General features: G+C 38.5%; 1 protein-coding gene across 2 annotated transcripts in view; it reads left to right on the top strand.

Annotated features, from left to right (window-relative positions):
* Positions 1-11,549, top strand: part of LOC111265200 (apoptosis-resistant E3 ubiquitin protein ligase 1) — a 23,808-nt gene that overhangs the window by 8,441 nt on the left and 3,818 nt on the right. For both annotated transcript variants that reach the window (XR_002683328.2, XM_022841677.2), the window contains 15 exons: positions 545-658; positions 969-1,068; positions 2,065-2,240; positions 2,709-2,883; positions 6,094-6,199; positions 6,354-6,459; positions 6,789-6,962; positions 8,075-8,167; positions 8,412-8,559; positions 9,086-9,260; positions 9,724-9,810; positions 10,290-10,371; positions 10,499-10,627; positions 10,857-11,024; positions 11,381-11,435. Coding sequence is in view for 1 of the 2 variants with exons in the window: in XM_022841677.2 (XP_022697412.1) it covers positions 545-658; positions 969-1,068; positions 2,065-2,240; positions 2,709-2,883; positions 6,094-6,199; positions 6,354-6,459; positions 6,789-6,962; positions 8,075-8,167; positions 8,412-8,559; positions 9,086-9,260; positions 9,724-9,810; positions 10,290-10,371; positions 10,499-10,627; positions 10,857-11,024; positions 11,381-11,435 (1,888 nt within the window). In the remaining variant the exon portion in view is untranslated. The remainder of the gene's footprint in view (positions 1-544; positions 659-968; positions 1,069-2,064; positions 2,241-2,708; positions 2,884-6,093; positions 6,200-6,353; positions 6,460-6,788; positions 6,963-8,074; positions 8,168-8,411; positions 8,560-9,085; positions 9,261-9,723; positions 9,811-10,289; positions 10,372-10,498; positions 10,628-10,856; positions 11,025-11,380; positions 11,436-11,549) is intronic.

The raw sequence follows: 11,549 nt of genomic DNA, 5'->3' as shown, positions 1-11,549 counted from the left end.
ATAAGATTTCTATTTGCTCAAAACAAGTCTACCCACAGATCATATAACACACTGCGATACAATAGAAAACCTAACTGTTATGTTTATTTTCGCTTTCTTTTGCCGCCAGGCCAGAGCATAGATCTATTCTATTTTGCCCTTTATTTGTGCTTGCTACCTTTCCGGTTGTGATGTTGACGAGCAATGGAAAAGACGCGGATCCTAAAATCCAGCCACAGTCACAGATAGCACAAGCTATATTAAAAATTGGGTCTTGTTGCTACACGTGCAGAAAGGAAATTGCAAAGCGAATCACTAGTCGGTATAGTACAATGATAAATTCTCCTATCTGTATGGTTTTACTGTCCTCTGGGTTACTGAATATTTAACATAGATACAAATCTATCTGTGGGCACGGTCCAGTGTTAGCTAGCCAGCACTTTGCAGGTCATTAAGGTCGTCATCATCTTGGAGGTTTAGGAAATACAAATGACAGAAACGTTAATGACAAATGTTTGTCTTTATACCATTGTGACACTTCTTGCGAATCCGGAAATTGTGATAGTATCCACCGCTAAAGGGGGAACGCGGACCGCCGGAAATCACGATTTCGATGCACAATGAAGATATTGCGATACCCTTCTGCATTCAACATGATACCTTTAATGGCCAGGCCAGGGTACGTATGATATTTTTCATATAAATGTGGTAAACCTTTAACCTGGAGGAATTGGACGATTATGCGAGTTCCAGCATGAAGGTTACCTTATGGCCATAATCATTTGTAGACAGAACGTAGTATTAGTGGTCCAATTTGCTTTTTATTTTCTCTCGACAAACTATACTGTACGCCCTTTCTGCAATGCTAGCTTCGGCCGCGATTTCCACGAATGCTGAAGCTTGCTTTCACTTATCAATATCGAACGATTGAGTTCGCTTTGATTCTATTCCGTCCTTAGTATGAGGCCCAAACCTGTTTCGTCTTTCAGGTCCAATTTACGCCACGTGTTTCAGGCTTCTACTCGTTCCGTATGGCTATCGAACATGTGCCCATAGCAGGAAGCCCATTTCTTAAGCGATTTGATCCTGGTAAAAAATCTCGATTTTGTTACATAATAACGTCAAAATGTATATGCGATTTTGTGAATTTAGAAAGTTATACATACTGTTTGATTCATGTAATAATTAAAATCCTTGCCAGATAGTGTTTCGAGTACCGCTTAAAGGGTAGCGCAACTTCCTACAACCTTATAGAATATTGTAGTGTAAAATCTATTACCAATAAAAGGAACCCGTTGGAATTTACATTAAGGGTTAAATTGCGTACCCTACTCGTGCAGAAGGGTATTTTCTAACCCTTGCCTATGTTTTGGACAGACCTGCCGTATTCCTCAGATGTTTAATAAATGTTTTTATAAATTAGAATACTTAGTACGGATGTTGCGTTGGTATCAATTTATTCGTTCTGCGTCTCTCTGTCAAGGAAGCTCACAAGGTGATCTAGCATCAGGCTGTTCTTGCAATAAACTGGGAGCAGCTCCCATAAAGAAATTAAGCGAAATATCTATTCACATGTATTGAAACGTATAGATATGTATAGATAACAGCCAGGTTTTATGACTTTTGTCGAGCATTAGTTATGTTCTATAGACTATACTATATAGCATTATGCTCTACTGGAGCCGATCCCAAATTACTTAAAGTATAACGTTGAAGCAACGTAAATGGCTTGAAAGATAATGACGGTGAAAGCTTCGACACTAACTCCATGTCCAGACTCTGTCAAGCATACATTTATTTACTAGCCAACCTATCAGAGCCCATTCAAAAAAAGCGATATATTAGTTAATAATACTCTGCAAAACGAAAGTAGCCCTGACGACAACTGTAAAATTGTGTCCCTACGATATCTGCGTTTGCAGGGCTAAATATTTTCTTTCTCCAAAAAAAAGCCGACAAACATTTTATCTTTATACAAAAATGGGATAATGTTTGCATCATCGAAATCTACTACACTGATATGACCGCTCTTTAAGCACTCCAGGAAGTCGACTGATTGTTATTATGTGATTAATGTTTCTTTAGGCGAGCCAACAGCTAGTCATACAACAGTTTCAAACTTTAGGCCAGTTATGGTAACAGGCGATCGCACCGCTCTTCAGCTGAAACTACGGCTCCGTGACCGATATGGCAATGAAGCTTTCGTGGACGATGTAAACGCAGCAAGGCTACAAAAATTGCTAAGGCTTCATATCGAAAGGGTCCGTGTCTTCATCGAAAGTTCGTTAGCGGCTAATATTCAAATTACACTATAATCCATTTTTTGTTTTCATTTGGTCAAATTATTTTTACTTCTACCTGAGCCAGAACTAAAGGCAAATCACTAGATATTCGTGGTAAGACCTGCTGTATATAACTACTATAGGAAATAATATAGCGCAGAAGCATGAATTGTTTTAAGCGCGAATGACAAGATGTTTGATTTGATAATCGAACTTTGTTTAAAAGTAAGTTGTGAGAAAACTTTTCCTAACAATCGCAATAGTGACAATATCTCGAAGGCATTCTTTATTGCGTACATAAAGAAATAGAATCGCTCGATGATAGGTTTCAAGATCAGGCACGCAGCCTAGACGATATCGGTGTTTCGTAGATGTCTGTCTTTTTTGGCTTAAATGATAAATGTGTTTTTTATTTTTATTTTGATTTCTGTCTGGTACGCTCAATAGCACGATGGAGGAAAGGCAAGTTCAGTGAAATACTCGGTTTGGCGCGACGATGTTCTGCTCAGTTCGGCCACCCTTTCCGTACAGCTGTCAAGCCCGGGCTTATTCAAATTGAAACTGCTCTACGATGGAGTGCCCCTGGCAAAATCACCTTGCATTGAAGTAGTCGTCTTATGTGGTAGGTAGAGTACCAGCTTACTTAAGTTTCGCTCTATATACCCATCCTCTTCTTAGTGGCAACTTAATGAGACCACGTATGGTTATACGTTGTGCTCTTGCTTAGATTTGAAATACCGAGCAGAACCACTTGATTGCACAACTGTCAGTCTAACTTTCAGTATAAAGGTTCTGCTGTATTTTTCGGTCGGAAGTAAAAATAGATACTGAATCGTGTTGTTTTTGATTTTGGCCAGCCCGATGTAGTCTATCTTCTGCAAGTATTCTACTCGCATTCGGCATTATTACCTTTGAGATGTCGTCGTTTTCCGTAATTATCTTCGTTAGCAAGCCAGGGTCAAATGTGCGTGGTGTATTCAAAGTATATATGAAATTAATTAGTTTCATATATATACACATGTATATATAGGAAGGATGTAATGGTTAACAAGAAACAATAGCTGAAACATTGCTATCTCGTGTGTCTAGAAAAACGGCTTTTAAGATATGCGAAAGGCAGACAAGAGTAAAATGATTAGCAAAATCGATTAAGGAAAATCATCTTCTTAAATACGTATTTAGAAGAACACTATCTATGCTAGCAGTGGTATTTTCCTTCAACGATAATCCTATTATGAAGGTTTTGCATGCTTACTCTGCGGTCAGCTCGTGTGTAGATATCTAGACGTAGAGATGTTACGTCAATGTTATTATTAAATCAGTTAGGGTTTACAAGCCTACCGCGAAGACGTGAAGAAATTGCCTGTCTCCGCCGCTGCATAAATAAACAATGTAACTTTTTACGAAGCACAATTTATCACGGCTGAAGCACTCGTTCTTCGAATGACATGAGGCTTAGTCTATTTGTGCCGGCTCTTGCCTTGTATTGCTAAGACATAAAATAGGTTCAGCGTTCTAGGTACATTGAATCGGTAAATTTATTTAAATAAAATTTGAAAACTCATAAATTCAAACTAATATTAAGCGTTTTAACGTTATAAATTTAACATGTAGTTGGTCGAAAAGTGCTTAAGCAACGCTCTTTTTTGAATTTATCCTTCGACCTTCGTTTTATAAGAAGAGTCTTACTTTTTCGGCTAGACTATTGATGTTAAGTGCTACTTGATGGAAGACTTCACGATCCTTATTATTTTACAGGATCACAATATTCTTCCTTTTTTGCTTTGAGGCTGTTATTTCGTTTTAGAGAAAATAAATTTATTAGAAAGTCCCACGCTATATGGTGCCGTAAATTCGCCACGGCTTTGTTCTGGTCAACGACAGAACAATCGCAAGCGGTTGTGTTCGTGAAAAGTACAAGCACGACGTGTTTGTCTCGTCACGTTATTTCTTTGGGATGCGTTTATCACATAGAAAACTGTGGTAAGAAACACCTGTACAAATGTATGAATGATGGAATTCGGTGCATACTTTATCTGTGTAGGTATACTTAGTACAAAATTCAAGCATTGGCTAATGTGAAAATTAAGCCCCATTGTATTCTTTTATGTTGGAAGGAATATGGGTAACAATGACTAGACAAAAGTGGCCCAGTCAGTATATAGGAACGGAACAAATCTGTGGTACAACGCGTGAAGCAAAATAGATATAATACGTAATTTATCTTATTTTTCTGGTCGATACGAGTGAGCATATTTGGAACAATAGATTTTACTGTAAATATGGCCGTGCACTCAAATATCAGACAGAAATTGTGGTGTCTTTTTTTGGAACTTTCATTTACAGCACTGGTCTCCCATTGAGCTTGTCAACGTCTTAACAACTATTCCGTAATATTTGACTCTTTAGGTTAAGCTGGAAAAGTGTCCCAGTTTTATATATTGATATGTTTTCTAACAGCTCCGACTGATCCATATGAAATGTTTTATTGATATAAGTATTGCATATATTTCCAAGCTACGTAGACTTTCAATTTCCACTTCACGGCATAGCGATTGTGGTACACCTCTTAATTTTCTGAAAACGTCCCTAGGCAAAATGATTCGTTTGTAACTCTCATTATATACATCTGGATGGCAAAGTGATATAGTCACAGTAACCGTTCAGAGTCACGAATTTAAACGAGCCCATTTGCATCTGCTTTTCTAACATCTTTCTGATGATGTTGTCCATTTATGACATCAATCAATATGGAGTATATCGAACGTTTCATCGACCTCGGCTTGTTTTTCTGAAGCAGACGTCACTACCAGCACCGCTATATTTAGCTGTCTTCTGTTTTTAGACATCCTAATCACTTTGAGACAAATAATGAATCAGTGCATCCGGCTACTTTTCTACAAATAAAGCTTTCAAATGTTTTGTATTAGAATTTGGAAATCAAATTTGGTTTTGCGGCCGTAATTTTCGAGCTGTACGAGCCAAACGCGTCTAGATAAAGGTGTTATTGAATGTTTTTTTTGTTAACTTTCCTTATTTAGTTACTGGTCAACTTCATCGTAACAAAACTGCCGTACTGCAGTAGCGACTTTACGACATGGTTTTGGTTGATTATTCTATTTCGCTACGCTCGTTCTACTTAATCCAATTTATGACGTAAAGTACCAGCTCCGATGTCGAGTACTATAATATGCCATGTTTTTCCTATGAGTTATCGACTATCCGGTCGGCAGATTTTTCCAGACTCTGCAGAAGTTTTTCTACAGCAGACTTATGAAACCGCATGATAACGACATGCCACAGTAACCACTTGCCAAAAAAAAAACACTAATGTTGACCATGAGTACGTGGTTAAAAGTGCGTCACAGTAAAAGAAATACGCATTAATCATGGTGAACATGCTGCCCTCTTGTTTTTGGATCGCTCGAACTCTATAAACCGTCATACGCTGCACTAAGTTCAACTAAGAAATCGTACATTATGGATAGTTCCTAAGGGCCATGCGATGCCGTTCTTCCATGTAGGCCTAACCACACGAACTTTGCATGCCTAATAGGATTAAACCATTGAGAAGTAATGCCGAGTACACACCTATTCAGTCACAGTTGTCTAACATGGTGTTAACGTTCAGTATTGTTATCATTCGCATTACAACATTAAGATAAAGTTCCATCAAGCATGATAAGGTTGTTTCAAGTCCTGAACGAGCAACATCCTTTTTCTGGTATGGCTGAGAAGAAAGCTGCGGGCTAAATATGCGCTTGTTTTACCTAGTTATACTTAGATCCGCGTATCTTGCAATGCGTATTTCTATCTTTTTGTCGAACTCCAGATTCACGGTATCACGCTTTGATGAATTACAACGAGGCTGTTTCCTCAGCGGAACTTATCCTCTGCGACTCGGCGCTCCTCAGTGATGCAAAGAATACTCAATTCAGGTAGGATACATTGACAAATGTAATTAGACAGTGTTTCTTTTTACAGATCGATGATTTTATTCAGTCACTTACACCCGCTCCTGTACATTCTTCGATCGAATAACATATTTTACTGAGGAATTAAATTAGACGCTGTTTTCTAATCATACCTCAGGTATTCTATTCGAGTTCGACCAAGTGCTGGAGGATCTGGTAGCGAAGTCCATTTCCTAACCAAGGACGACACGGAAAGAAGTCATTTGATTACCAGCTCGCTAAAGGTAGGATCATATAGTCATCATAACAATGTTCAGGTGGACTTGCTCGTGGCAGGCCTCATCAGAACGAGATGTCGTTCGATGTCCGGGATACGAATTTGCTATCGGACAGACTTGTATCCAGTACAAGAATATCACCTGGGCTATTGTCAATTGACTTTCAGATTGATAAAATCTTTTGGTAGACTCTGTAGGGAGCCTTAAATCAGGTTAACATTTTTTTCATTTAATATTTTTAATGTGTTTACTCGAGCGTCGGTAAACGTGTTGTGGATGGATGTTCATGAGAATATCTACTTTAATAGTAATTTCTTTTTTTGATCTACTCGTAGGTATCCCTCCGGCATCGCACCGTTGAGCTGCATGATGAACAGAGCCATTTACGCGTGGCTGTGACCTCAGAACACTCAAGTTCATTTATTTATGCGGGACTCTTGCATCTGGCAGGCCGCTTAGCGGGAGCCAGTAGGGCTTTTGAGGAACGCCGAGACTCGCTCGTAGAACGGGTGTGTACAATATACAAATAATCTATATATACATATATCTAATGGTGCGCCTAAATTGAAAATTTTTCTCATGTTTTGGTTCTAAGCTCCGAAAGCTTAGTTTTTAACGTTCATGTTTTTTAAAGTCATCGTTCAATAACGTAACATGTCCAAGTTAGTGTGTTTGAAGCTTAAAATGATGTTTTTTTTGATACGCAAGTCGCTTTTTGATAATGACTGTACGTTTATAATACTGACAGGTGTAAATTCCTATCGAGATCGCCCAAACACGCAGTATACAAAAAATTCCAGCCAAATGAAATTCTGCGTTGATGGCAGGCCAAAAATCCTAAAAATTTAAGGGCTGGAAATGAGTGCGAAAGACGCAAAAAGTCATAAAAAGCCTCTAAAAGGATAACCGTTGGAGCTCATATACCAATTGAGATTCTACTTTTTCAAATAATTATTAATTTTCCTTTTCGAAAATCCAGATGTGTAAAAAATGGCTCTTTGAGCCGTGATGACGCATTTCAAATCTAAATCCTATTGAGTGCCTTCTGGTTTGCCTCAAGGAAATTTTCCTTAGGCTTTTCAGAAGCCGCATGAAAATTTGCAAAGAGATTTTAGACAAAAAAACGTTCTAATCTTCGTCCAGCTTAACGAGATTTGGTAATGGCTCATTTTCGTTCAAATTGTGAAAATGATGTATTGTAAACGAGTTCGTTGTTTTGTTCTAGAAAGAACTGGCTTTCGTCTGGTATTAGGAGTAGCGGATGAACGCGTGCTCGTTACGACAAACAGCCCGCCAAATTTATCCAGAATTTGAATGCATCATCCTACGAGCGAATTATTCTACAATAGATTATAGCGACAACTTGTCAACAACCGCTTGGGATTCTTGGCACTCGAATTCAACGCTTGTAGCACCGCTTATAACGTATTAAGTTTATCAATTAGAGTCGGTAGAATAGGAAGCTGGCAATTGCACAGTTTTTATGTAAAAAGAAAGCGTCACGACGTAGTACTTTATTGAAGCTTCCTCTTTCTACTATATTCGTAACTAAAAATATGACTCCTTGTTAGTTCGCACAAATACTTAATCAAATGTATAAAAATGATGTCATTTTTCTTAGGTTCGTGGGCAAAGTGGTGAAGTGAGTTCTCATCAACGGGAGATTGAAGGTCCAGCGAGACTAATTGTCTGCAGAACAGATCCTCTCAGAACGGTAAAGGTTACCCTCAGTTTATTTTAAGAGAGAAAATCGGCTGTCAGAGAACTATACTCGAAGTTGTTCCCTCCATGTACTTAGATAAGATGAAAGGTGATCAGATTCTAGCGTTATCAAATTAAGTACCATGTAATATAAAAATAGCCAATAGCATATTTGTATAGATACAATTACGCTGCAATGGTAGATGTATGTGTATAGCAAAATACATGATACTTGCAATCGATTTTCCGTTAAACAGACCATGAAGGCTACGGAGTGCTTCGATCGTGAAGACTGGCGGCGCAAGTTCCAGATCAACATTAAATTTGAGATCGCCGCTGATATGGGAGGTCTGAGTAGGGAGTGGTTCGAAATCCTTTGCATAAAGCTTTTTGATCCGAACGAAGGTAGGTACCCATGACAAATAAAACATGTGATTATTTCGCTATTGGTTCGATTTTAATTCGTTCTCCCAAATCACCCTTTTTAAGGCACCATAGCATACCGAATATTTCAGGCCATTGGTCCTGTTCTTCTTTCTTGAGAGTGACTGGGCGCAAGAAAAGTATTTCAGCATCTGTATCATGAACTGTGTCAGGAAACTGGTAAACAGACCTAGACTATAATACATGCTGTAATTTCTCCAGCTGTAATAAAAATAATGAACAAAGAAACAAATAAACGAACCACGTCTGATTAAAATCCGTATATCTCGTGTATAGTACACTTGTAGATAGGAGATCTAGGTAGCACCCGTCAAGGTTGCAGTGGTAACGCGTTTACCCCACGAAATTTGGGAACTCGTAAGATGATCCAAATCCCAAACAGAGCTGAGCCAGCCGTCTGAGGCAACGTCTAACACAATATCAACATGAAACTCGGAACACTTATGATTAGATAAGAAGAATACTTGACAAATCACTCAATTTTCAGGCCTATTTACATCCTATGGGGGAGCTCAGGGTTTCGTACTGCCGAACGCCTCACTCCCGCCCTGTGGTAGCTACTTACGTAAACTTGAGTTCGCCGGTAGCGTAGTGGCCAAATGCGTCTATGAATCAGCTCTTGGTAACCAACACAGGTTGACTGTTAAAGCCAATTTCGCAAGGTAAGTACACGTTTTTTTTTTTAAATACACAGCATAATATGGCTTTTTTTTCAGAGGGACACAAATAATCTAAACTAATTGCCGGTGGATCCGGTTAAATGATATGAAATTTTGACACCTTAGAAACAACGAGCTTTTATTCGACTGATACAATGGTAACGGAGCGATATGACTAGGATTAAAAACATGTATATGCTAAAGTAAACAGATTCGTGTGGCACCTCACATGTTATTCTCGTAAAGACTTTTAACACATGTGTACGATCCATTAATTAGGAACGAAAAAAGACGTCGTATATGAAGCGCATATACACAAAAATGGGACTTCATGCAGATCTTTGTTGTCCACTGTGTCCTTCAACTGCCATTCAGTCTTGAGTAAAATTTGTGTGGTGAGGATTTCTATAAACGAATTTGTTCGATAGTCACGTTTTTTAGCTTAATTGCCATTTTCTTCTTGGAGATCTTTTTTAGCACAAATGCTCGGCAGGCCTGTGACTTACAGACACTTCAAGACGGATGACCCTGAACTTTACCAAGGAAAAATCAAGTGAGTATGTTACTATTGTACTTTGCCTATTTTCCACCCCAGTTGGTGTGTTATATTTAACAAAAGTGAATGAAGGACCAGAGCTTTACTCGTAATTTCATCGTGTCCTAATGTCGTACGTAATAACGTAATATCGTATTGCATATATGTAGAAATCATTAACACGAGATCTAAGTTAGAAAGAATATCAGCACTAGCGGCCTCGTGAAACGTTACTTTCCTGTTTTTGCTCGTCTTGTGTTTCGCTCGAAGACGCAAACAGATTTTAAACTAGTTTAGGTGGTATCATAAATGGGTACGTCAATTCACACGTGATTATATTTTAAAATATAACGTATTAATAAAGGTGTTTTTACCCCGAAAGATAGACTGATGGAAATGGGGGCTTATTTAATGGATATTTTCGAGTATATTTTCTTCGTGTTTCTAGCCTCTTTTAATCACTTGCGTATACATGGTTACTTTTATAATTGTTGCAGATACATATTGGAAAACAATGTGGATAATCTTCAACTTTCGTTTATTGATGAGGAATTCACGATAGACGGAAAATTGATCCAGGTGAAAGAAAGTTTAATCTTAACTGAAATATTGTCGTTGGCCTAATTATAGCTCGTTTTCCTTTAAATCTACTTTGATGCTCGTTAAGATAACCTTCAAACTGCGTTGCGTTTTTTCTTTGTGGCAGGAGGTAGAACTTATCAGTGGAGGATCGTCATTTGCTGTGACCGAAAAAAATAAGTTCCAGTACCTGAATGCTCTAGCTGAATACAGGCTCGCTCGAAAAGTTCGCTCACACATCAAAAGCTTCATGATGGTACGCAGAATAGCTTCAAATTTTGCAACGATCCTGAATTTGAATACGGGGCTACTCGGTTCATTACCTTATGATGGAACATATAGCTCGTATTTTACCAAAAACGTATCAATGTACCCATATTTTACATATAACACTGGGTAATTTTAGCGTGTTCTTCTCAATTTAATAGTACTGAAGCTGTGCCTTTCAATTTCATGACTTGTACATGCCTTCTGAACTTGAGCAGGGTTTCAACACTGTTCTAAACATCAATTTTCTTCGGGAGTTTGACGAGGAAGAATTGGAGTTGCTTCTTTGTGGAAGCCCAATCTATGTCGTTGAAGACCTTCGAAAAAATCACTACGCTCTTGGTTGGACCGATACGAATCGCCATATTCTACAATGGTTTTGGAAGGTACCTACTAGACGGCGCTGTTGTCTTATTTGGTTATAAAATCAGTCTCACACTCATCTTAGAAAATGTACCTTCCTTTAAATAGAACTCAATACAAGCATCGGCGCACATTAATATACGTTTGATATTGAACGTGATGCTAAAACTGAGCTCTTACTAGATTGTTTGTTGATATGAAGGGTACCCGGACGTAGCAAGGTAGGTATTGGCCTTGAAGAGCGTCTGTCATAAGGACGTATTTTTCTAATCCGTCGCCTAGTACCCCTACCATCGTACCGCTTGCTATTACTGAGTCAATGTATACCATGTATTTTCCATAACACATAGTAAGTGCTATAAAAAGAGTTTGGTTTTAGGTGGTAGATTCGTTCTCCGAAGAAGAACTTTCGCAATTCGTCCAGTTTGTAACAGGTAAGAAGTAGCACCGCGGGTAAAGTTACTCCTAAAATTAACTCTTAGGTTGTCCTATTTTGATCACGGGAAAGAACGCATCGTGCGTACCACGTCTTGTTGCTTGTTATATAC

Source organism: Varroa jacobsoni, unplaced genomic scaffold (assembly GCF_002532875.2).
Source record: "Varroa jacobsoni isolate VJ856 unplaced genomic scaffold, vjacob_1.0 scaffold_943, whole genome shotgun sequence".
Taxonomy (NCBI): domain Eukaryota; kingdom Metazoa; phylum Arthropoda; class Arachnida; order Mesostigmata; family Varroidae; genus Varroa; species Varroa jacobsoni.
Note: the sequence above shows the minus strand (reverse complement) of the source record. Positions and strands in the feature narration are given on the sequence as shown.